Here is a 26,094-nt window from a genome sequence, read left to right as displayed (position 1 = left end):
CAGAGCTCATCTCAGATAGTCAAAAAGACAGTGGAAATGTGTGCTGTGGTCAGATGAGTCCACATTTCAACTTGTTTCTGGGGAAAAAATGGACGTTGAGTTCTCAATCCCAACGACCAAAGGGACCATCCAGACTTTCATCAACGACAGATGCAAAAGCAAACATCTGTCATGGTATGGGGGTGCAGCAGAGCAAACGGCATGTGTGACTAGAATATGTGCGAAGGTACCATTGACATGGAGGCATATATTGGGTTTGTACAGAGACATATTCTGCCATCAAGATGGGGTCTTTCATGGGAAGACCATGGTTATTAGATCAATACAATGCCAGGTCTCATTCTGCATGTGCTACAACAGTGTGGTTTTGTAGACAGAGAGTGAATGTGCTAGACTGGCCTGCCTGCAGTCCAGATCTGTCTCCTATTGAAAATGTATGGCAAGTCATGAAAAGGAGAATCAGACAACGACGATCACAGACTGCTGAGCATCTGAAGTCTTGAATCAAGCGAGATTGGACAAAAATTTAGCTTGCCAAACTTTAACAATTAGTATACTAATGTGACACAGTGTTAAACATGCCTCTGTCCCAACTTTTTTGGAGTGTGTTGCAGCCATCAAAATCAAAATTTGTTTATATTTACAAAATAAAATTAAGTTGGCCAGTGAAAACATTGGAATTTTTTTCTTTGTACTTTAGTCAATTAAATAAAGTTTAAAGAGAATGAACAAATAACATATTCTTTATTTTTATGGCATTTCACAAAATGTCCAAACTTTTCTGGAATTGGGGTGGTAAAAAATTATATGATTATATATAATAAAATTATATAATGACAATGTGTGTTCAGCAAAAGCCAAAAATACTAAATTTTTTTGACCCTGGTGGACTTTAAGGTTTGCTAATATACAGAGATTGACTTTCAACAATAAAAACCCACCCTGATAAATATTCAATGAACTGAAAAAGACAACCAGCCCCATGTGATGAGATATTAGCATGGTATTTCATTGGGATTTGGCCTCAGTTGACTGTACTGCATGTGTGTTTGGTCTCAGGGTGTTTGGCTTTGCCATTGTGGCCACGTCAATGCTGAATATGCTGATCCCAGCAGCAGCAAGAGTTCACTATGGGTGTGTTATCGTGGTCAGGGTTTGCCAGGGACTTGTGGAGGTATGCCATCTGTGCGCATGCGTGGATTTGTGTGGATCTGAAGTAGTCTGAAATATGAATGTTTTATTCATTCAAATGCATAGCATCCCGATAAGGAATCTTTTGTTACCATCATGGTTGCATACACATTAAATCAGTTTATTTCTCTACTGGAAGGGCGTGTCATATCCTGCATGTCATGGCATCTGGGCCAAATGGGCTCCGCCCCTTGAAAGAAGTCGATTGGCAACAACAGCGTTCTGTGGTAAGATGTCTGTCAATCATTTGAATCTTTAAATTATACAAACCTGCTGATATAATCAATAGAATTGAGTTTTTGTCATTATTTGAACCTTGAATCAAGTTTTGATTTAGTAAAAAGCTGAAATTGATGATAATGTTAGTGAATAGTACTAATAAGAGAAAGCATACTGAGAAACTGTATGTTATAGGTTCATATGCCGGAGCTGTTGTTGCAATGCCTTTGGCTGGAGTCTTAGTCCAGTACACCGGATGGTCCTCCGTGTTTTATGTGTATGGTAAGTAGCATATACATACAGTGTGTTATTTTATTTATATACAGTACGATCTAATATCAAACTTTTGTTTATTTAATAAACCAAGTAAAACCAAACACTTTAATACATAATATATAATATGCACTTTCACTCAAAAGTTGAGGGTCAGTAAGATTTTTATTTATTTTTCTAATATTTTTATTCAGAAAGGATGCATTAAATTGGTCAAATATGACAGTAAAGACATTTATAATGATAGAAAACATTTCTTTTTCAAATAAATGCTGATCTTTTGTACTGTACTTTACTGGACTGGAGGGCTGGAGGAATGAGGCTGAAAATTCAGCTTTGCCATTCAGCTTTGAATAAATTACATTTTAAAATATATATTGAAAAAGAAAACTGATATTTTAATTTGTAATAATATTTCACAATATTACTGATTTTACTGTTTTTGATCAAATAAATGCAGCCTTGGTGAGCATAAGAAACAACTTTCAAAAACATTTAAAAAATCCAACGACCCCAAAACTGACGCCAAACTTATACTTTAGTGTATATATAATACATAATTTTCATTATACATAATAATTCTTATCGTCCTTTTCTCTTTTCACAGGGACTGTTGGGATATTCTGGTATCTCTTCTGGATTTTAGTTTCCTATGAGAGTCCAGCTGTACATCCAACCATCTCACCAGAGGAGAGGAAGTATATTGAGGACACCATCGGGGAAACCACTGGCCTGGTCAACCCTCTGCAGGTACAGGCATTATTTTTCTCTTTTAATCACTTTCCCACACATTTCCCCTCCCTCTGTCACACACACACACAACTCTGTAGAGCTATCTTTGTGAGGACATACATTGACACAATGCAATCTCTAGCTCCTTACCCGAAACCTACCCATCAGAACTAAGTGCCTTACCCAAACCCATATCCTAAACCTACCCTTTACCCAATTATAACCTGACCCCTAAAACCAAGTCTTGACCCTCAAACAGGCCTTTAAAGGGGTCTCAGAAAGTGAGGACCGGCCAAAATATCCTCACTTTACAACACGTGCCAAACTCAACGCCAGAGCATATGATTGTCTTAAAGGGGTCATATGATTGACAAACAACAAGTGCTACTCTACTGCTCAAAACTCGCGTTTGAATCATCAGTGGCAACGAAAAACACAGCGGCCTAGCGTGAGGGGAAGCCCCGGCTTAGCGTGCGCTGAGGCCGGTATAGAGTGAGCTGAGGCTGGCTGGACTCAGCTTTGTCCACGTGAAAGTTGATGTATTCCCTCAGCGACCAGCACAGATCAGCTCTAGGCATGAAGAAGCGGATATCGTCCTCTTTTGGAAGATCAAACAAAGTAGTTTCACTTTCACAACGAAGCACACAGCGTCTTCACGACATGGCTGCAGCGTCAACAATACTACAGCGAGAATAAAAGTTACGCCTTCTTTCTTTGCGTGAACATTTGGGTGGCGTTATGCAAATCTTCCCAGATCGTGACGTAGGTATGTGGGGGCGTGTTAGAACGAGCCGTTTTAGGTAGGCGTGGTTAACTCTTAACTTTTATAAAGAATATCTCTTTGGATTTGAGACTTTAGTGTTTGCAACTTTACAGATCTTCTTTATGCACCAAGAGCTTGTAACACTCCAAAGAGAACGGAATTTAAATCGCATCATATGACCCCTTTAAAATAAAAATCAATGCAGCTTTATATCGTAAATTATGAAAGTGTGTACCAATACCACAAGTTTCTATTTCTATTTGGCGTTCTATTCATACGCAGAAATGGACTTTGGTGTGCATATGATACGCAATGGTTAGGATTAGGGGTGTGGGGTTTTTCCGTTGATGATGACTGCGTGGAAGGCTCAAAGGAATAAAGCGGAACGCAAGTGCTCGAGCACCACCGTAAAAACACGATATTCTCCTTTCATTTAACGAATAAAAACAAAATCGATTGCAGCTTTCAGACACGACTTTCTTCTCGTTTTAATAGTTCGTTTGAGACGGTTTCTATGGAGTTATTTTAATGACAAATGTCCAGAGCGCATATTGCCTATGCGAGAGCGCATCAAATGCGCGAGCGCAAATCTCTCTGCTCGCAGGTGGATTCCCATTCATTCACTCTCACAGAAAACTGACGCGCTCTCTATCGGTCAGACATTACATGTGTGCGCTCAAAAATCTTCTCTCCCGAGTTTAATAAACGCAGCCTGGTGTGTGGGAATCCACCGGCAGAAAATTGGCGCATATATGCCAACGAATGGAAAATAGGTAGCCTATTTACATAGCATAACAACAGTAATAAATGTATCTGTTTCGCACATGTCCCGCATTGTCCCGTAAAATCACATCTACTGTCCTGCAATAGCCAGGTGGTCACCCTAGGGTAAAGTAATAAAATAACAATTACTAATTTAAATCAGTAAATTTTAACGAAAACAATACATTATAAAAATGAAAAGAAGCAGGTTTTTTGCGATCAGATCAACCGGTAAAGTCCTGGAAAGTCTAAGAATCCAGTAAGCGAATGCATTCAAACAGTAAGTTCAAAACAGCGCTAATGCAGAGAAAACACAGCCGATTTCATCAGAGATGGCGGAGATGTCAGTAGGCTAAAAAAAAATCAGCAAGCTATTTAGCTTAAAAGCGCAAGTGTTTTATACTGGATGCTGGCTGAAGGTGTTTTAGTTTATGCAGTGGTGGTTTAGTAAATCTGGATCAGTCAGGTCAAGGTAGCTCGTTTAGTGGTCTTTTGGCGTCCCCTGTGTTCCTGTTTGGTATCGCAGATTGACTTGTGCAATGCTGTATACTACTAAATGTAATGTAGAAATGTTCATTTTCTGTGAAGCTGCTTCGCAATAGTGTATCATGAAAAGATACACGTGAATTGTGAATTGAATTGCAAACAATTATTAATTAATTAATTAATTTATTGTGGCACTATATACATTCATTGCGAATTATGAAAATTAAAAAGTACTTTTTCAGTACTTTAGTTCTTAGCAGCTCACAATTATTTGTTGTTCCATAAATGTAACAAAAACGTTTTTAACAAAGTTAATGTAATGACTTGTGTTTGATGATACTTGTCTTTATTATTTATTTTGATTTATAGAGTAATTTGGATTTCTTAACCTGATAAATTAAAAGGATTTATGTTAAAATAACAGAGAAATTACATATATTACATCTATGCAAATGCATGCAATATTTGTAACTTAAATAAGTAATAATAAAATAAAGAGACAGTTATTTAACAATATGTTCGTAACATTTGTACAGTCTTACAGTTACAACCGGCCCTTTGATGGCAGCCATAATGTTGAAGTGGCCCTCAGCGAAAATGAGTTTGACACCCCTGCTTTACAGTATTGTCCTCACTCCGATGGTCTAAAACTCAAACTGGCCCTCACAAAGATAGCTGTACAAGTGCACACACACACACACAAAACACACAAAATCTTCTCTCATTTCTCAATTGCTACATGCTGCAATGTTCTGGATATGTTCGACCTCTGGTTTTTCGCTACGCTGCAGAAATTTAACACTCCCTGGCGGCACTTCTTTACCTCCATGCCGGTGTATGCCATCATCGTGGCCAACTTTTGCAGAAGCTGGACATTCTACCTGCTCCTCATCAGCCAGCCCGCTTACTTCGAGGAGGTGTTTGGCTTTGAAATCAGCAAGGTGAAACACACACACTTAAATTAGCGAAGTGTTCATGATGCTCTGCAACGGTGCTTCTCAACTGGCAGGTCACAACCCAAAAATAAATCACAGGTCTGTTATGACAGGTTGCAGACAGCAGGAAAAAGCAATGCTAAATATAAACAATAAAATGCAACTGCATATATAATAAAACAACCTAGACTACATTAAATACCAGTGGAAATCAGAATAAACATGGTTTTTGTGTTTTGTGCTGTGAATTACTGGCTGCCAAGAATATGAAACATTTAGAAACTAAAACTGTTGAATGGCTGCTGTGTCATGCTAATAATAATTTAGCATACTGTTGGACCTATGCAGGTAATATTAACAGATTTTAATGTTTGATTTTAAGAAAATGGAATTTAACTTTGATAGACAGTGAAGTGTTTATAAGTAATATTTATCCTAAAACCAAACCAGTTGAGAAACACAGTATGCACACATATAATGGAGTATTGTGCAGCTGGATGAAGATATTTTTTGTTCAATAACTACTCTTTTTGTTCCTACTGTCGCTCAGGTGGGGCTGGTGTCTGCACTTCCTCATTTAGTGATGACCATCATTGTGCCAATTGGAGGACAACTTGCTGACTACCTGAGAACACATAATATAATGACCACAACGAATGTCCGAAAACTCATGAATTGTGGAGGTAAGATTTACCCCAAAATAAAACAAATCTGTCATAATTTACTCACCCTTAAGGTTTTTTTTTTCTTACTTTAGCACTAATATAGGACCAACAGAATGATATGAGCCTGAATAAATACCCATAATATGACATAATTATAATTTTTTTGGTAAACTTCCCCTTTAATAAAGGTCATAAATATAAAATCCAGCGCACAAAGTGTTTTAATTAACAGAGGGTGTGCAGAGTCAGAAACTGCATATGCGTGTGAGATGCAAGTCAAATTACAGTATCTGCCTATTTTTGCTCTGTCTGGTCCTGCAATGGCAGCTGGGGCATTAACCACTGATGCATCAATGCATGACACACTCTCTCTCTCACAATCATCTGCACACACAACATACAAACACGCACAACACAGAGACAGATGCACCAGAGCATGCAGGAAATGGGTGGCATTGGTATAATCAGACACAGGTACACCATGACCCACAGTAAACCTTGTATGTTTTATCCAAGAGACTGCACTGATGTGTGTGTCTGTGTGTGTTTTAGGGTTTGGAATGGAAGCCACTCTACTCTTGGTTGTTGGTTTCTCACATACCAAAGGAATAGCCATTTCTTTCCTTGTACTGGCTGTTGGCTTCAGTGGATTTGCAATTTCAGGTTAGTAAAAGAAAAGAATAAAGACAAAACACACTAAAGAAATAATTTAGCTTTTGTGTACACTACCATTCAAAAGTTTGGGGTCAGTAGGATTTTTTCATGTTTTTAGTGTCTTATGCTCTCCAAGGCTGCATTTATGTGATCAAAAATACTGTTAAAACAGTAATCTTGTGAAATATTATTACAATTTAAAATACTGTTTTCAAGTGAATTTTCAGCATCATTACTCCAGTCTTCAGTGTCACATGATCCTTCAGAAATCATTCTAATGCTGATTTGCTGCTCAAGAAACATTTCTTCTTATTATCAATGTTGAAAACAGTTGTGCTGCTTATTATTTTTGTGGAAGCCGTAATACTTTTTCCCAGCATTTTTTGATGAATAGAAAGTTCAAAAGAACAGCATTTATTTTAAACAGAAATCTTTTGTAACATTATTACTGTCATTACTGTCATTCTTGATCAATTTAATGCGTCCTTGGAAAAGAAAAGTATACATTTCTTTAAAAAAAAAAAAAAAAAAAATCTTAATGACCCCAAACTTTTCAATAGTACTGTTTATCACTCTGCTGCATCCATTGAGGACAAGTATTATCCTTAGTTACTCAGATACTATATATTCTATGGAAGCCTATTTATGCCTTTTTATTAAAAAAGATAAATGTAGGATAATGATTATAATCAAATATAAAAGTGACATTGTGAGATATGAAGTAACATTGTTAGACATAAAGTCACAAATACAAAATTTTAAGTTACTTTAAAAGAAATAAAATCTCATCGTGAGATATAAGTTCGCAATTATGAGAAATAAAGTTGCAATTGTAAGATATAAATTTGCAGTTTTAGATACATGTTAAGATGCATGTATGACAAATACATTCCTCTTACATTCTTTCCCTTTCAGGGTTTAATGTGAATCATCTTGACATTGCTCCACGTTATGCCAGTATCCTGATGGGAATCTCCAATGGAGTGGGAACTTTGTCAGGAATGGTGTGTCCTCTCATAGTTGGAGCCATGACCAAACATAAGGTACATACTAATATCACACAAATTTCACATGTCAAATAATTGATTTCTGTTGTTTATTGTTTATTTATTTACTTATTTATTTATTTGTGCCTGTAGACACGTGAAGAGTGGCAATATGTCTTCCTCATTGCAGCACTGGTGCATTATGGGGGTGTGATCTTTTATGGTATGTTGTGTTCAGACAGCTAATCATAATTTCAACATGCAAACATGTTGAAATCTCTTTTTATTTCACAAATAATTAATATTCTAAATTATTTTTGTCATTTCTCTCCTGAAATGCTGGATTTGAATATGTTCTCAGGGATCTTTGCATCAGGTGAGAAGCAGCCATGGGCGGATGCTGAGAATACCAGTGAGGAGAAGTGTGGCATTCTGGGAGAGGACGAACTAGCCAATGAAACGGAAGAGCTGTACAGGACTGGTGGACAGTATGGAGCTATAAATAATCCCCATTCTGGTGGTCCGAATGGAGGAGGTTCTGGGGCAGGATGGGTATCAGATTGGGATAAAACAGAAGAATATGTTCAACCAGTGGGGACAAATAGTTATTTATATAGCGGAGAGGGAGAGAGAGAGCTCACATAGTGGGAAGAAACAGAGTCAATATCTAAGAGTTACAAAGAGGAATAAAGATCAATACAGAGTAAATAAATAGACACAGTGGGTGAGTGAATGTGTGAGTGTGTGAATAAGCAAATGAGTTTCCAAACTGATGATCAGATTATGTGATGATTGTTCTATAAACATACACACTGAAGTGTGTGTGTGTGTAGATGTGAGTCATTTGTGTCAGATTGAGAATACAGTGGTGCTCTGTGAATTATATGTTCAGTATTATAGGCTTCCTGCCAAAATCACTGTAATGCACTTAAAATGACAGTGATGTTAGACATGTTTATGGTTGTGGTGTACGAGTATACAGTATATGAGCTTTTGTGTGTGTGCTCATGGTGAGTGTGTGTGTAAGTTTCCGTACTGTGCTCAGTTCCTTTTGTTTTATCCAGTGCTTTAAATGGTTTAAAAGGATTCAAGCAAATCTGTGGATGTGTAGACATTTATTTGATCATAAATTTGTGCACTTATATCCATATATCCAATATCCTTAAAGGGACAGTCACTGAAAAAGAAAATTCTGTCATTATTTACTCTTTATGTGTATTATAAGTTTGTTTATATGCGTGTGTGTGTGTGTGTGTGTTAAATATTTTACATATATTTTAGAAATGAGGTTTAATTCATTTTGGGCTAAACTAGTCCTTTCAACATGACTGAATGTGTGTGCGAGTTCAAACAACCCAGATCTTCATCATTGGGTGAGTGCACAAGTGTGTTTTCATCCTTTGATGTACTATATTACTCACATATACACATTTTCACAAGCTTACACACAGTACATGCACACATATTCAATAAATCTGTGGATGAATCTGTTTTATGCACATTGAAGGTTTACTGATATTACTGCCAGGCAAATGTATAGTCATTTACACAGTACATTTACATTTATGCATTTTCAGATGCTTTTATCCAAAAGGTAGATGGGAACTGAATCCATGACTTTGGCATTGCTGATGCCACACTCTGCTGTTTAAGCTACAGGAATGCCAAAAGTCCAAATATATAGACACACACAAACACAGAAATAAACAAAATGCCAGGTGAATTACAAGGAGTAAGTGCCGAAATTCTGAGATTCTAGATCAGTGTGGGAAGTTGGTGGGTTGTAATCTCAGCATTTGCAGATTTCTCCTCATCATGTACATCCATTTAGAAGCCACTCAGTCAGAGTGCAGTATGAGTTTAGGGAACCAATCAGTCTGATTCTGCCCCATAATTTGATGTTATTCTGCTTTATGTGTTTGTATTTTGTTTGCACTTCTTTCCTGAACATTTAATTTGTTTCTTTCTTATTTTGTTTTCCTAAATGTAACTTGACTTGTCAGCACAATATAAACAAAACAACTAAAAATGTTTCCCTTTGGAGAAAAAAAAAAAAAAGAAATAATAATAATATAATAACAATAATAAAAAAGTGTACAAATTGTATATGTGAAAAAATTCCCTATGTACAATAAAACTAATTAAATGTATTAAGTGTGTAGCATTCATTATTTGCAATAATAACCGATCAAACAGGCACAAGAAACTGTTAGAGACAGCAGACGTGTGGTAGGCGATGTGTTTGTATGAATCTGCATTACAATACAAGCCAAATTCCATTTTTTCCAGCATCACTCTGATTACTTGCCCACGCGCGTCAGTTTTTTTCTGCTTATACCTTTATTCATCTCTCCATTCTGCCCTCCCTAATGCTCCTCTCCACCCACAGAGGGCATCTGCTGTCCTCTAATCTTTGCCTAAAATCACCAAGATAATCCCTCTATCCATCTGTCATTCAGAGAGAGAGAAAGCATCTTTGCACCAGAGAGTTTTTTGTTGTGTTGTTGTCAGTGACATCTAGTGGTCAAAATGAATACATTAAAATAAGATAAAATAATAGCGTTTTATTTACCAGATTTAGCTTCAAGTAGATTTGGTAAAAGGCTTTACATTGCCAAAGCACTTTTAACATTAAATTATAGACATACATATTTACACATGCTAAAAAATAAATAAATAAGATTGCATAATAATTAGAAGGAAAAGCCAAAAGCATTACACAATTTGTTTAAATACTCTACACAATTTTTTTTAAAATTGGGATCATTTTTATTATTATTTCTTAGATTATTTATTAGACTTTCGCAATTGACTACAGTTTCCCCTTTCATGGTTAATTCCTCAATCATTGTAAACCATCTGCAGACTGCATTAAGTAAGAACTAAATAATAATACAATTATTATTTGCAAAATGCATTATTTGTAAATGCAATTAGGTTTAAGAAACTAGCACTAAATGTATTTTCTGAGGTATATTTTATGTTCTTTTAAGGGCTAGGTGAAACGTACAGCGATTACTGTATGAACGGAGACATTTGATGGCGTGCATCTCTGGCCTTTTAGTATGTAAAACGAATCCCATTGGTCCATATTCACGGGGCGGGACATGAGAACGAAATTGGAAAGAGGCATTGCACTACCATTGGTCAATTCTTACTTCCGTTTATTCCTCGCCCAATAGAATTCAAAAATCCGACGGGCCGGCTAAATCTCATTGGTCATCTCCTCCAGTGATCCCACCCCCTCCTCGCCCTCAATGAATCTGGGAGAGTCTAGTCGAGAGGAGCTGCTAATGCCTCTAAGGGCGGATTTATTTGGGTTATCGTGAAATTTGTACAGAGTAGAGAAACATATTTAAAATAATTTTTTTGTGTTTTTTTACGCGTGGATTTTCATCAGCCCGAATAATTCCAGCCTGTCTTCGACTCTCGGGAGAGTTTAGTTGTCTGGTCGATCGTAATGTGGCTCAGGGGCTAATCCTTGGACTTCATTCAATACTAATTCAACTCGAGGCGCTTCGTTTGGGCGAGCCGAACTGATTTAACAACCACACGCGAGGTAAAATACACAAATAAGCCGATAAATAACTTCTTACCTGTTGATATAAGTTGAGATAAAGCTATAAGGAGCTGTTGTTTCAGTGTGCTACTTGCCGGCTAAGTAAATGTGATAGGAACTGAGTAAACAATATCTTAAACCTTAGTCTTAAATGTCTTCAGATATTATTTGTTGACGTAATGCAGCGACTTAAAATCTCAGTCAACCACCTTATGTAATATGTATGTTCTTTTCCGGTTATTAAAGGGACAGTTCGCCCAGAAAACGAAAATTGTGTCATCATTTACCCACCCTCATGTTGATCCAAGCCCATATGACTTTTCTTTCTTCCGTTGAACACAAAAGGAGATGTTACGCAGAATGACAGCCTCGGTCACCATTCACTTTCAGTGCATTTGTTTTCCATACAGTGAAAGTGAACTTATCTTTTTTTAAGTTCAGTCTTTTAACGTTGGCAAAATTGTATCAGGCAGAGTAAGAAGCTTGTATCTGTAAAGGTTATGTTTTTCCCAAGTAGCTTCTGATTAAATCCATTAAGACTACTGTTTTCTGTTTCTAACCCTCTCCACATTCACCCTCTCTTGTCCAGAATGACAGAATACAAGCTGGTAGTTGTTGGGGCTGGTGGCGTTGGGAAAAGTGCACTGACCATCCAGCTTATTCAGAATCACTTTGTAGACGAGTATGACCCTACTATTGAGGTACGAGTCCACCTTCTTTAAAGGATTAGTCCACCCCAAAATGAAATTTGTATCATCATTTACTTCCTCCTTATTTCGTTTCAAACATCTATGAATTTCTTTCTTCTGTGGAACACAAAACAAGATATTTTCAAGAATGCTGGCAGTCAATCTGTTTTGTGTACCATTGACTTTCATTTCAAAAATATTATGGAAGTCAATGGGACCCAAAACTGTTTGACTATCAACATTCTTCAAAATATCTTCTTTCATGCTCCCCAGAAGAAATAAATGCATGCAGGTTTGAAATTACATGAGGGGGGAGTAAATAATGAAATTTTTCGTTTTTGGGTGGACTATCCCATTAAGATAGTCTTTTTTGTTGTTGTTGTTATTGTTTTTCCAAAAATGAATAATGTATTCAGAGTATAACATGTGAATTCTTTGTTGATCATATTAGTGTATAAAAACTCAGATTTGTGTTCTTTTTACGTCTATTCCATGCAGGATTCTTACAGAAAGCAGGTTGTGATTGACGGAGAGACGTGTTTGCTGGACATCCTGGACACCGCAGGTCAGGAGGAGTACAGTGCCATGAGAGACCAGTATATGAGGACAGGAGAGGGCTTTCTGTGTGTGTTTGCCATCAACAACGCAAAGTCCTTTGAGGACGTACATCTTTACAGGTATACAGCCAAACACATTAGAATAGACTGATATACGTAAAGGATATTCAGCATCAGTTACCATCAAAAATATTCTTCCAGACTTAAAGCGATAATCCACCCAAAAATGAAGATTGACATTATTTACTCACCCTTGTGTCGTTCCAAAACCACATGACTTTTCTTCTGTGGATTTTTCTGAGGATTTTGAAGAATGTTGGTAACCAGTTTCCGGTCCATTTGACTTCCATTGTATGGACAAAAAATACAATCGAAGTCAATGGGAATGGAAACATTATTGGGTGGACTATCTTTTTAATACTCTTATATTATATTTTTGTTTTGTGGATCTCAAGATGGGTGTGTTGGGTCTGTGTCGACTAACCGCAAATAAAGCGTTTCACTTCCTGAAAACTTAAAATGTGATCAAATGGAAAAGTTTCTAGACTGATTTTGAGCTAAAAATTAGACGTCAATTCAGTGATTTGAAGTTGATGAGTAAGGAAACCAGTGTGTGATTAGAGAAAGTCCTAGCAGAAATTCACTAATCAGTCTGTGTGAAAAAAATCAACCATGTTGTGTTTTGTTTCTGTGCAGGGAGCAAATAAACCGTGTCAAAGACAGTGACAATGTCCCGATGGTGCTGGTGGGGAACAAAAGTGACCTGGCCTCTCGTACTGTAGAGACGCGTCAAGCCCAAGAGCTCGCCAGAAGTTACGGGGTCCCGTTTGTCGAAACATCTGCCAAGACGCGACAGGTGGGTGGCACTGATTTACACAAAACAGATTTTTGCATTCCACTGCTCTGCTTTTCTATTGTTTTTCTGTGTGAACTTCTGCTAGACAGGGGTATTTGACCATTGCCCTCATGTCTTGGGTCTTTTGCAGCATCTCGCACATGACGCACCATTCTAAAAACAGTGCTCAAGTTAAAATAAGTTCAAAAACGTGGGGGGGTTTGCACTTAGTTTCAAGTGAACGCTCAAAATACATTATTTGGGTAACACTTTACAATAATGAACTAACACTTTAATACATTAACTAACATTAACTAATGGAACCTTATTGTAAAATGTTACAATTATTTGTTATTAAAGCATATACGTTCACAAAAACACTTAAACAGAAAAGCAAGCAGGTGCATGATTTGGCATGGCAACCAATACGAGCGCTCCTTTTAAATTTATTAAAAACTGTCACTCATTCATCACGATCTCACAAAGTTCCGTTTTAATCAATGAATGTGACCACAGAATGAAACTTTTTTTAAATTAAGTTACGAGCATGATAGCACTCAGCACCGCAAAAAGAGGTGAGTGCCTGGATTCCAACCTAAACACATCTGATTGGCCGTTGCGTTGTAGAAATCAACAAACATGTCTGTGATTGGCTACTTTGCTCCCCTCTGCGAAGATGCATTGTAAAATCATTTGACGCTTTCCAAAACAGAAGGGCAGATACACTGGATTGTTTGCCAAATCTATTTCGTTATGCTATTATTACGAAGAAAACAGAACCTAGACCAGGAGTTATGGGCAGCTTTTCCATCTAAAAGCAATCAGACTATGTTACACTATGAGTTAGACTATTAAACATGCGAAACTAAAGTCCGGCCGCTCCCCTCGGTCCGGAGGGGGGGCACAGGGATGTCCGTGGGGGGGCAAAGCCTCTGGCGCCGGGCCTGCTTATACTGTCTACATGAATGTAAAATTTAAAAATGAACCAAAAAAGGTTAAAACAAAGAGCTACAATAAAAAAGGATGATGTGCTTCTAAGAAAGACTGTTCCTTGTGGAAATGGCATGGTGGGCCAAATCAATTTCATCATGGGCCAACTTTGGGTATCTCTATTTTTTAATTTTTTTTAGTTGAACTACTTACCTGAGTGCTGTGATTTTAGAACACTGTGTCATGTGTCAGACTCTGCAAAAGATGTGAGATGCATGTGCAACAATCAAACATTTTTTCATCAAGCAAATTTAGAAAAAAACAAACAAACAACAGAATGGCAGCACAGTGTGCTGTGTGAATGTTTCCTAACAATGTATGAATGTGGCTGCATTAGATGATGAAATATCAAACCAAGTGGCTGAGAAACATCAAGCTGAATATTACAGAGCAGTTTGATAAGTTTTGAGATAATAAAACAGTGTACCAGACTTCAGTCACACATGCCCTCTCCAAAACCCAGCCCACCAGAAACATGCCAGCAAACCTGAAGACACAATGATGGTGATGACCGCACAAGTGTGCCTTTGTTTATTTTTGGGAGGGGGAGGGGGGGACAAATCAGAGTAAAAGTATCATGTTTGTAATTTCATAATCCAAACTTAAACATAAACTTTTGTGATTTCTTAGATTTCTCTTCAGCATGTTGCTAAAAAGCACCATTTGTTCTAAATTTTTCTGGTCTTTTTCTGTCTGCAGGGAGTTGAAGAGGCGTTTTACTCTCTTGTGCGGGAGATCCGAAGATACAAGGAGACGAACCGCAGCAATAAGAAGAGCAAAAAGCACACACAGAGACGTTGCACTCTTTTATAGCGATACACGCGTACAGCCTCGCACTGCACCCCCCTGTGATAGCAATGCACTCAAGGTCACACACACACACTACTGTAGCATTACACACACATACACACCCCATTTCCTTTTCTTACCACCCTCTCTTTCGCCACCAGCCTTTGAGGAATAGGAACCTGACTGGCTATTGTATGTGTTTGTATGTATGTGAGCATGAGACCTCAATGAGAATCGAGCAACTGTGGAATTGATTTTGAAAAGACATTTGTTGATGTGACTATCAAACTTGGATAAAATGGTCTCGAGTGGACTCCTCAACCTTATGCTGCTGCTTCCCCTTCTGTGCTAAAAGGACCTGATGTGTGTCATAGTTTTACAGTTGTACTTTAGAATCACAGCAGCAAGGAACTTTGACCTTTATAACAAATTAATGAGGTGGTGAAGGGATATACTTTAAGTCGGTAATGGGTAACTCTTTTTAAGTAAGCCTGATCATGTCTCATCTCCTCAAAACTTTGTGAGCCAATCAGCACATCGGCTTGGTTCTGTTAACGGTGGTCGGGAATGAGGAAGCTCAGAAGTCCCCTAAAGTTTTTGTGGCCTGTGGGAAAGCACAGTAGAACAAGTGGTCACCGCATTCAAAACCACTAATATAATGTTTTGGACTCCTTAAGAAGTGTTTCCACCTCATGCATTGTGGGATTTATCTAGAAAATGTTTTCAGTACTTGCTAAAAATGTAACTTCACCATCAAAGGGGGTTTCTTTTATTTTCACCGTTTTTCTTTGCATTCGTCACCATCCCAGAATCCATTTCTCCCTAGGTTTTTATTGTTCTCATGGCTTGGACTAAAACTGAACTGTCCTACACATAATGTAGGTCTTCTATAATTATAAAATTCAGAAAAATCAAGCTCGCTTTTTAATTTTTCCCAGCAGTATTTTAAGGTATAATCCTGTATTTTTGTAAAAGTTAATATTGAACCATTTCAGTACACATTACCAGCATTGTATTGGACATTAACATTTCATGTATTATGATGAATTGTGTAAAATGCCAGTTGTTCCCACCTGTGATGAGGCTTGGTTGGGTAGGGCAATAAATTTTTTTTCCTGTTTCTCTATTTTATTTCATTTTTTTTAGATTAACTGGAGAGACAGTAATAGTTTTGGTTCAGGCTAAACATGTGACCAAAACTTGTGATGCATTCCCTTTGCCACATTGATAACTGTAGTTATATGTTTTGTGAATAAAGAGACTTTTGGCCAGATGTCTGTAATTTCCTCAATATTCAAACCTCCAATTGTATTTGAAACGGTAACTTTTCAGTTATTATATCTGCTTTATAAAGTGTTACAACAGGTATATCATGTGTTATTATAGTATTACCAGGGTAGTTGCATCAGTTTTTCTGAACATAATCAGAAAAGTTGATCCAGTGAGTATAATTTTTTGCCTGTGTGTAGTTTTGAAATGTCATTCTCAAAATGTCATTAAAATCAGATGTGTGCTATAAATGGCCACACACAGTAGTAAGTGCTTTGGGTAATACAAGTTTTTGGTCAAATGTAGCTTTGTTAAAATACAAAAACAGTTGTTAAAACAATGAGGAACTTCGCAAGAAATATATATATATTTTTAATTCCTATAATTTCACCATATGACCTAGGTTGCATGAGAAAGATTCTTTTTCTAGTATGATTCATGTGGGATTTCAAATACCTGTATGTAACCCTTAATATAGCTTGGACTTGACCGAATGCAATATATGTGGGATATATAAAATATTGCCTAGGGTGACGTTTGAATTTTTTTCTCTTTTCCCTTTTGTTTTCTGAACCCTGTTGAACGGAAAAAAATAAAGTTACAAAAGTAGCTTTATGGTAAAGGATCACTTTTAAGACAAAAGCTATGGGTTGAATCTCAGATAACAGACTCATGAACTGTAGATTTACTTAAAGCCCAACCTGGTCACCATTACTGCGATTACTGGACAAGCAACTCAGAAATAAAAATCAGAAATTTCACTCATAAAAATCCATTTCTATCTGATGATAGCATTATAAAAATAATATTGACAATAGAATTGTTCATGGCTTTAAATAACTTAAATGTATTTTTTAATGACTATGGGAACAGCCATTATGCCTTTATTTCACACTTAAAGCCTGTAATGAAAAAGGATTTTGATTTAAAATACAAACAAACAAAAACAATATGATCAAAAAAAATATGTAAGTATAATGTTAAATCAGCCAAGAGAAGAAAAGAGAACACAATCATTTTACAAAAATGCACTTTATTTTTTATTTATTCAGCCACTAGAAAATGAAGATTCTTTACAAAATGGAGTGAGACAGTCTCTCCTTCTTTGAGGTAAGATGATGAATGAATGTTGAGAAAAATAACGTCAAAAGAAAAGATCCTTGTCTATCACCAACCGAAACGGGAGATGAGCTTCTCCTGATCATCTAAATCCTTCTGCACCTTCTTCCTCATGTAAAAGATGGGGCAGTCTCGACTGAAAAAGAAAGAAAACAAAAATTTGTTTTATTCACTGGTATATTCACTATAAGTAATTATACCTATGTAGTGAATATTTGATATATTGTCCAGGCCTAGTGTGCACAATGCACATGTGTGTAAATACCTGGTACACAGCACGTCTTCATGCAGTGAACCTTGACAGCGCTGACACTGAGTCCACAGACGAGAGAATTTCTCCTCTAGAGTTGACAGATGAGCGATCTAAAAGACAGACAAACAATCTTCAGCCCCACTTATGAAGACAAGTTTGCCAAGATTTGTACATATAAAAACACACCTCTTTCTGATAAAACTCCGACTCTCTCTTTTTGCAGAAGTCGCATACAGCCACTGTAGAGAGGTAAACCATCAGAAATACATCAGTTTTGTGATTTGTTGTGGTACTACTGAGACCCACCCACCCACACACACACACACACACACACACACCTAATACATACCATCGGTTTTGAGCACAGCTCGGCAGCCAATGCAAGTGCTTCGTTTCTGAGCGAAAGCCATGAGACCACCAACTCTAGATGTCAAGACCGTCTTACAGCGTGTGTGATCGCCCTCTGAAACAACACACAAAAGCAGATGCATTAGCGGATTCATTTCTGAAAGAAATCAGAGTTTGCAGTTTGAAATGAATTTGATGAGATAAACAGGGTTTACATCACAAAACAATAAAAATGTCTTTCTATTCTGAAGTTCTTGCTGGCTGCACTCAAAAACATATGAACAAACAGTGTAGTTTCACAAATAAATACTCTTATGAGCTGGCTGTTTCAATGAATCATTCATAAAGACTCATAAAGAGTTCAAATCAGACTGAAAAATCCTTCACTAAACAAACTCGCTGAATTGGCCAGAGCGGTAACTGAATTAGTGTCCGACTCACTTAAAGTGAGGTCGCACATTTACTGTTGTTCTGTGAATATTTGCAGGCAAAATCCAGTCCTTTCAATAGGAATCCATGTGATTGAGAGTTTCGTATAAAGGCCAAACATTTTCCCAGACAGATTTTGCAGCGGGTTCAAGTAGGTCACAGAAACCTGCTTGCTTTGAAAGTGACTTCTGTGTGAGCTGCGTTTCATTCATGGACCTTTTTTTTAAATCTTTCACACAAAATTTTACATTTCATGAAACTGCAAGTCATTACTTTCAGTGATGTCTAACTTGAAATGAAGCCAGCACTGTTTGGTGTACTTAAGGTTTGTGGAACTTAAATCAGTATTATTAGGCTACTGCCAAACTTAAACAGAGAAAGTCTATCGTTTCACAAGACATCTGAAACATTATAAGGTAAAAACAAAAAAAAATTCCAAAATAAAACATTTATGAAATTCCTATATAAAATTAATATATGACAGAATCATTCAAAATAAGACCTATAACATGCAATTACAATACAGATCATTTTCATTTAATGCCATCTTTAAACATGCTATGTTTGCAAGCTTAATAGACGATACTCACTCAGCAACACACTCTCAGCTTTGCTCTCGCCCAGTATGGGTTCAAAGATGCGCAGTAAAGGTTTGGACAGCTGCTGCTCCAGATAGTACTGTGTGTCTATAGGGATGTTGTTCTCCAGCACATAAATGGGGTCCTGAGAGATAGAACTCAACATAAACAACTACAGTACAGGAAAATCTGCCACATACATACAAACAGATAGACAACACTGACCTCTGATTTCATATATGCTGCCACTCCCTTTGCTGCTTTGATGATGACGTACGGGACTCTGTCTCCGAGGTTTGGAGCGCTACCTGCATCACGCTTCCGCATCCTGAAACCCACGTTTGCGGAAAGCGTTTAAATGCTAAGTCCATACCTGCAAACTCTGGATTTTTCCTCTAAAAATTTCTTGGAATAAGCAGATGAAATCACTTCGGAATATTTTCATATTAGAATAGAACTACATGTTGTCTAGGAGGCAACATTCGTTTGAAAAAACACCAATGTCTACGACAACATCCTAAACTGTAAAATGACCAGAAAAACTTGTAAAAAACTTTAAACAACTTCACAGTTTAAATAATAAAAATTTCAACAAAAACAAACCAGTGTTATTTTAGAATTATTGATATATTATTATAGTTTTTGTTAATATTTAGATTTTTTATATATATTTTCTGTTTTCACTTTAATTTGACACTTTTTAGTAATTTGCCTTTGTGCCATTTTTATTAGTTTTTAAAAAATATAAATATAGTTCGTATTTATTAAATTAGTTTTAGTTATTCTAGTACTTCTAGTTCAACTAAAAAGTGAGATGTCGCCTTGGCAGCTAGCTGAAATAAAACTAAAATATTTCATTTCATTTCAGTTAATGCTCGTTTTATTTTAAGTAACAAAATTGTTTTCTTAATTGGTTTTAGTTTTAGTTAACAAACCCTGTTCTGAACAAAAACGACAGACCGTCTAAATGAAAATTGACTCTGACAGTAGGTGGCGCTAATGGAAAAACAAAATTACAGAGGTTACCATGAATATCCCTGTGCACAAAGCAGCTGTACTTATAAACATCCCTTTTTTTCAGGCATCATACAGAGGACTGCCATCTAAACTTTTCTATACACAGTCCTCTTCAGATACTCACAAATAAAAATAACTCAGATTTGCCTGAATCACACGAATGGCATATTTCAGTGACAGAATGGAGAATTTTGTAGGTACAAATTCACAGTTAAGATAATAAAACCAAACACACCTCTCAGCTAGCTCAACGTGGGCCTGTTTGCCGGCATACTCCTGTGCGGTGCGTGTGAGCTCTTTAGTTATGACCAGCTGACTGATGTCAATGCGGTTGCACAGAAGGTCAGAGATCACCTCTTTAGCATGAGCTACTGCCCCATCAGGGTCTCTGAAACACAAAACACATCGTCATGCCATGTGAATTAATGTGCGTGTTGGTATATGCAAGGTGTGTTGCAACCAGAACATAATCAAAAATGTCTTTTATTAAGGCTTGTAGGGTCATGTCTTCACTCTTACACTTGCTAGTTTGTGCGTCACTGTTGCGTATCTGAGCACATGGGAGTTTTCTGAGTGTGGCAATGTTTGTACCTGTCAATGAGGATGTTTTGGAGGCATGTGTTGATAAGGTTGGCCACTAGAGGGCAGTTGTCTCGTCTGACCGTCTCAATTCCTTTGCAGTCCATCTTATCATGATGTTCAGCATTAGAAGAGAAATACAACCCGGCGTACCGCTTCTTATTGATCAACAGATATGGGTAATACACCTGAAAAAGTGTGAAAGAGATTATTAAGCTTATTACGAATAATATTTGATGGCTTCTGTTGTGAAATCTCGGGAGTGTTTTCTGTACCTTCTCAAACTCTAATTTGATTGGTGGAACAAAGTAGGAGGAGACCCAATCAGCTGCCTCCTTTCCCAGATTCATTGCTTCCTGCACTGTGGCCACACCTAGTTTCACCATCACAGAGTCTGTGTCTCCGTAGATGACCTGAAACACATTTGACTTGCATCATTGCATGTTTTTAGTGCATTGAAACAAAGGTAAAAACAGGTTTATGTGATTAAATACCTTTGCATCTGCCTGGTAACCATTAGAGATCGTGTATTTTGATTCCACATGCTGTTTGGTCTGTTCAATCATCTGCCTACCAAAGCCTGTGACGCTCTACAGATGAAATAGAAAAACACGCATCTCTTAAAGCATCTCTGTTTAAAACCATCTGATGGTATTTATCCATGTGTGAGTGCTGAAACTGACCTGTGATATCTCCAGACAGGGCAGTTTGCCCACCTGAGCCCCAGTGAACCCGTACACGGAGTTTGCACTGATCTTCAAAGCCAACTGCCTTCCATCCAGCACCTGCATTTTAAAGGGGTCTGTCTCTTTCTTCAGCTCTGCCTTTGCTCTAGAGGCACATCAAAAGAGACAAGAGTCAAGATTTGAATAACAGAAAAATACAGAACACAAACAAATTTGGGGCAAAATAATAAATTTTTAATTACACTGAACTATTTATCATCAGTTGTGAATAGTTTATTTAACAAACTTTATTTCTATTAATGGTTGAAATCACCTTTTCCTGGCACTCAGCAGGTTTTCCAGGATCTCAGGGAGAAGGCCCTTCCTCACAGAGCTCTTCACAAACAGATCACCTGTGGGGGTCTTGATGAAATCTTCTGGAGAAAGACTAAAAACGTGCGCACACACACACACACACACACAAATACAAAGCTTTATTAATTAACAAAATGAAGTACATCACAATAAAAAAAAAAAATCAAGGCAATTTGAAGAAACTATAACTTTAACGCTTTACAGTACATAACACACTCCTCTCACCCGAGTTTCTCCATCTGGCTTTTCTGCAGGAGTGTAGTGTAACATAAATTATGAGCCATCATGATGGAGGGATACAGTGAGGAGAAATCCAGAGTCGCTATAGGAACACTGTAATACCTGTAAACACACACACACAGTTTCCACTCTGGTGAATCATCTACAAAGCAAATCATCTGCAAAATCTAAATGTTGCTTCAACTTTCCCACCTAATTATTGCATTTTCACAACATATCATAGTACACAAAATATTAGTAAAGGTTTTTTTTTTTTTAAACAAATCATAGTACCCAAAAAATTAGTAAAGGTTTTTTTTTTTTTTTTAACTATCAGAATGAATCTATTGTCTCACACTATACAGTTTTTGGAATAAATCAATTAATCTCTCTTAAGCACTTTTATTTATTGACACCACAGTTAAAAAGTTTGGGGTTGGAAAGAATTTTATTGAATTTTTTTAATGGATTTTTTGAAAGAAATTTCTTACGCACACCAAGGCTAACACAGCAATACTGTAAAATATCATTACAATTTAAAAGAACTGTTTTCTATTTTAATAATTTATATTTTGAAATGTAAATTATGCCTGTGATGGTAAAGCTGAATTTTCATACTCCAGTTTTTAGTTTCACATGATCCTTCAGAAATGATGATGATCTTGTGCTCAAAGTTTTATTTTTATAATCCATGTTGAAAACAGTTGTACTGATTAATATGTTTGTGGAAATGGTGATACAATTTCTGTAGGACGTTTTGATGAACAGAAAGTTCAACATACAAATGTTTCATAACTTTATTAATCTCTTTTTATGTCTGTCCCTTTTTATCCATTTACCGTCACCAAACTTTTAAACAGGAGTGTATTTATGTGCTTTTAGATGACCAATTTTTATTTTAGTACATATGAGAATGAACAAGGGAAGCAGGTACAAACCCTTTCTCTGGTTCTATGACAGTGGCTCCAGTGTAGTCCTCCCCACCCTCCGTCCTCACCACTGGCATCACCAGATCCTGCTTCATAGCCTATAATTAAGCCATTGAAAATACATTTTAAGCACAATGTTTGCTAGGTTTGTTATATTAACATATGTTACAAAGAGACATGCACAGACCTGTCTCAGGAGCTGTGAAACCACTTTAATCTGCTGTCCACGAGAGAGCAGGTAGGTCAGGGGCACCCCAGTAACTCTGGCCATTTCCATGTAATTAATGACGCACATTAACTTCTGCAGCAAGCGCAGGGGCAGATACGCATCCTTCAGACAGTACACAGCCAAACGCCTGCGGGTCTGCTCATTCCCATTCTAACAAAAAAAAAATCAGAGAGAGGAAAGACAGTTTTTTGAGGGTTTAGTGGACACCAAATGTTTTAGATGGAGCTGAAGGATCTGATTGGCTATAAGAATGGGACAGAGATCTGATTGGCTGCACCTGTAGGTCTGTGATGATAGAATGCTGCACATCCTCCTTCTGCTCCTGCAGAAAATGAAAACTGACGGCGTTTAGTGTGTAAGAGCGTAGTTTATAATCCCTCAGCAACACCTGCAACAGAAAAAAATTGGGTGAGTCACAGCATGTGCAGTCATGAATCAATATGATGGCACAATTTGAGAGTTTAAGTGTGCGTACCTGTAGTAGGTCAAACTGCACACGTCCCTCCATATTGACTGTTTTGTTCTCTCTGCGGCCCATCTGCTTGCTCTGGAAGCTGGAGTCTTTCAGGACTGATTTACTGCCCCACACACGGCCCAGATATGGGAACAAATTCACCTACGGAGAGAGATGATTGACTCAAATATATCATCACCCCTGCCTGAATTAAAATAAAAAGCCTTTCTGACATGTGCCACCACTAATCCCACTGGGTTTGTGTTCACTTCCCATCACAAAAGACAAAAAATAGTAAATAATCTTGGTGTGAAAACATAAAAACAAGTTGCCTTTAAGGTTGCAGCTCTGTTGAGGAGGTACGGGAGGTCAAAGTTCTGGATATTGTAGCCAGTGATGATATCAGGATCCACTGTCCTCACAAACTCAGCCCAACTCTGAGATAATCACACATACACATTTTTATTATTATTGCGCCATGTAAATTTACATTTGAAAGAAAATGCACATGTAAGCATTTCAGTGCAAGTATAGTTCTGAGAATCTGTGAGTATGAACCTGCAGTAGCAGTTTCTCTTGAGTAAAGCAGAGAATCTGGGAGCCCACTATACTGGCACAGCTCTGTAAGGTGAAGACCGTCCGGATAAACGGCTCCTTCTCTCCCTGACGCTGCACCATAGAGGCGATCTGAATCACAGGATCAATCTCCGGCTCTGGAAACACGCCTGTAACACACACAGACAGTTCAGTTATTTACACAGCAGGATATAATACAAAAGCACAAGCACACAAGTGGCACATTGTGGCTACTACTTACTACTTAGAATAAAAATAAATAAAAATAAATAAAAAGCTGTTCAAATTCAAAAAAGTGACAAAAACCCAATTTGGTAGAAATGTAGTTGGGTGGAAACTATAAATCAGTGGTATAACATTTTCAATAGTATAAAATGTGTGTTATTAGGTTCGGAAAAAAAGGTTTTGTGTAGATTATTTGATTCGGAAACAAAAAGTACTTGTAACATTTCTTAAATAATTTAACAGTAAAAACGTATTGAAATGTTTTTCTAATTAAACACTAAAAATATATTTGATATTTAAAAATATATATTATTATCTAAAACCATTCAAATTTGAACTTGTGGATTGCTAAATGTAACCCTGGACCACAAAACCAAAGGGTCAATTTTTAAAAAATTGAGATTTATACATCTTTTGAAAGCTGAATAAATACGCTTTCCATTGATGTATGGTTTGTAAAAATAGGACAATATTTGGCTGAGATACAACTATTTGAAAATCTGGAATCTGAGGGTGCAAAAAAATCGAGAGAAAATCACCTTTAAAGTTGTCCAAATGAAGTTCTTAGCAATGCATATTACTAATCAAAAATTAAGTTTTAATATATTTACAGTAGGAAATTTACAAAATATCTTCATGGAACATGATCTTTACTTAATATCCTAATGATTTTTGGCATAAAAGAAAAATCGATCATTTTGACCCATACAATGTATTTTTGGCTATTGCTACAAATATACCCCAGCGACTTAAGACTGGTTTTGTGGTCCAGGGTCACAAATAGTGATGATAGAGATACTAAAATTTCCACCAGAAATATTGAGGTCAAACACAATCAGTGTGTCAGATTCACAACTTTGTACACAACTTTCCTCCAGATGGTTTTATGGGCTGCCACTGAAACCAGAATAAGCTAAACTAAAACAGCCTAAACAAGTTAAAAATACACACACACCTTTTCTGCCAGCACACTCAATATCAAAGCTCAGTACTCTGAGTGGAGCGATCCTCTGCCATTCTTCTTCAGCTGGATGACTGACCAAGTCATTCCATGCCACATCCACCTCGTACTGACACAGGGACACCTGAGAGAGAGATACAGTAGATTAAAGACACACCAGATAAGTGTGGCAGTTTAATACATAACAGTTTTTTGTTTTGTTTTGTTGTTTTTACCTTTCCGGGATATTTTGAGCCTGTCTGTCCTTCACTTCTCTCCTCCCTCAGCCTGTACTTCCCTTTAGGAAGCTCAATCCAGCAGCAACCGACCACATCACTGTCCACCATGAACCTGCCATCACACGTACATACAGCAAATCTCACATGCTTTGTCGGGTCAAGCAAACAATGTCCACCACACACACCACCAGTTTCAGGAACTTTCAAGTACACACAAAACACACACCTGATCTCAAAGTCAATGTTGGCTTCATAAGCCTGGTAGCTTTGGGTGGCGAAGTTTGCAAATTTAAAGCCCTGCTCAAGAAGACGCTTCGCAGGGGCAATCAGACGCGGCATTGCCATAGTGATGCACAGAAAGTCATGAGGTTTGTTTCCATGGTAATGATACATACCTTAGCACAAATAGGGAAAAGTCAGTCAGCTATAATACATGATAAAAACAGTTCCACTTACAATTAGGGATGCACCGATACCGATACTGGTATCGGGCCCGATACTGAGTTTCTGTACTCGTACTCGTACTCGTTAAAATGCCCCGATACCAAACACCGATACCACACAGC

General features: G+C 37.3%; 3 protein-coding genes across 3 annotated transcripts in view; 2 read left to right on the top strand and 1 right to left on the bottom strand.

The window, feature by feature from the left end:
• The window catches only part of LOC107731050 (vesicular glutamate transporter 1-like), a 20,971-nt gene extending 11,267 nt beyond the window's left edge, over positions 1-9,704 (top strand). The window contains exons 4-13 of the mRNA XM_016542037.1: positions 1,060-1,174; positions 1,331-1,418; positions 1,606-1,692; positions 2,291-2,433; positions 5,218-5,367; positions 5,912-6,044; positions 6,579-6,689; positions 7,596-7,723; positions 7,820-7,889; positions 8,028-9,704. Coding sequence (XP_016397523.1) covers positions 1,060-1,174; positions 1,331-1,418; positions 1,606-1,692; positions 2,291-2,433; positions 5,218-5,367; positions 5,912-6,044; positions 6,579-6,689; positions 7,596-7,723; positions 7,820-7,889; positions 8,028-8,311 — 1,309 coding nt within the window. The 3' untranslated portion in view covers positions 8,312-9,704. The remainder of the gene's footprint in view (positions 1-1,059; positions 1,175-1,330; positions 1,419-1,605; positions 1,693-2,290; positions 2,434-5,217; positions 5,368-5,911; positions 6,045-6,578; positions 6,690-7,595; positions 7,724-7,819; positions 7,890-8,027) is intronic.
• Positions 9,705-10,921: 1,217 nt separating this feature from the next.
• Positions 10,922-16,358, top strand: LOC107731060 (GTPase HRas-like). Its single transcript, XM_016542049.1, has 5 exons — positions 10,922-11,225; positions 11,815-11,926; positions 12,413-12,591; positions 13,168-13,327; positions 14,996-16,358. Exons 2-5 carry the CDS (start codon positions 11,816-11,818, stop codon positions 15,107-15,109), a joined length of 564 nt encoding a protein of 187 aa, XP_016397535.1. The 5' UTR covers positions 10,922-11,225; position 11,815; the 3' UTR covers positions 15,110-16,358.
• A 1,012-nt stretch (positions 16,359-17,370) lies between these two features.
• LOC107731044 (DNA polymerase delta catalytic subunit-like) overlaps positions 17,371-26,094 on the bottom strand; it is a 12,523-nt gene continuing 3,799 nt past the window's right edge. The window contains exons 6-27 of the mRNA XM_016542025.1: positions 25,755-25,923; positions 25,526-25,640; positions 25,305-25,434; positions 24,107-24,273; positions 23,881-23,985; positions 23,570-23,710; positions 23,372-23,482; positions 23,053-23,244; positions 22,875-22,963; positions 21,943-22,059; positions 21,677-21,790; positions 21,361-21,508; positions 21,172-21,267; positions 20,953-21,090; positions 20,690-20,865; positions 20,334-20,486; positions 19,307-19,409; positions 19,094-19,226; positions 18,076-18,189; positions 17,913-17,965; positions 17,739-17,836; positions 17,371-17,609 (exon numbers count right to left, since the gene is read on the bottom strand). Coding sequence (XP_016397511.1) covers positions 17,522-17,609; positions 17,739-17,836; positions 17,913-17,965; positions 18,076-18,189; positions 19,094-19,226; positions 19,307-19,409; positions 20,334-20,486; positions 20,690-20,865; positions 20,953-21,090; positions 21,172-21,267; positions 21,361-21,508; positions 21,677-21,790; positions 21,943-22,059; positions 22,875-22,963; positions 23,053-23,244; positions 23,372-23,482; positions 23,570-23,710; positions 23,881-23,985; positions 24,107-24,273; positions 25,305-25,434; positions 25,526-25,640; positions 25,755-25,923 — 2,750 coding nt within the window. The 3' untranslated portion in view covers positions 17,371-17,521. The remainder of the gene's footprint in view (positions 17,610-17,738; positions 17,837-17,912; positions 17,966-18,075; positions 18,190-19,093; positions 19,227-19,306; positions 19,410-20,333; positions 20,487-20,689; positions 20,866-20,952; positions 21,091-21,171; positions 21,268-21,360; positions 21,509-21,676; positions 21,791-21,942; positions 22,060-22,874; positions 22,964-23,052; positions 23,245-23,371; positions 23,483-23,569; positions 23,711-23,880; positions 23,986-24,106; positions 24,274-25,304; positions 25,435-25,525; positions 25,641-25,754; positions 25,924-26,094) is intronic.

Source organism: Sinocyclocheilus rhinocerous, unplaced genomic scaffold, assembly GCF_001515625.1.
Source record: "Sinocyclocheilus rhinocerous isolate Xijiao unplaced genomic scaffold, SAMN03320098_v1.1 scaffold1185, whole genome shotgun sequence".
NCBI classification, from domain to species: Eukaryota; Metazoa; Chordata; class Actinopteri; order Cypriniformes; family Cyprinidae; genus Sinocyclocheilus; species Sinocyclocheilus rhinocerous.
This window is presented reverse-complemented; position numbering and strand designations above follow the sequence as displayed.

Coding starts and splice junctions, on each gene's coding strand:
- LOC107731060 (XM_016542049.1), top strand. CDS start 11,816: ATGACAGAATACAAGCTGGTAGTTGTTGGGGCTGGTGGCGTTGGGAAA. Junction 11,927..12,412: donor AGTATGACCCTACTATTGAG/GTACGAGTCCAC, acceptor TATTCCATGCAG/GATTCTTACAGAAAGCAGGT. Junction 13,328..14,995: donor CATCTGCCAAGACGCGACAG/GTGGGTGGCACT, acceptor TTCTGTCTGCAG/GGAGTTGAAGAGGCGTTTTA.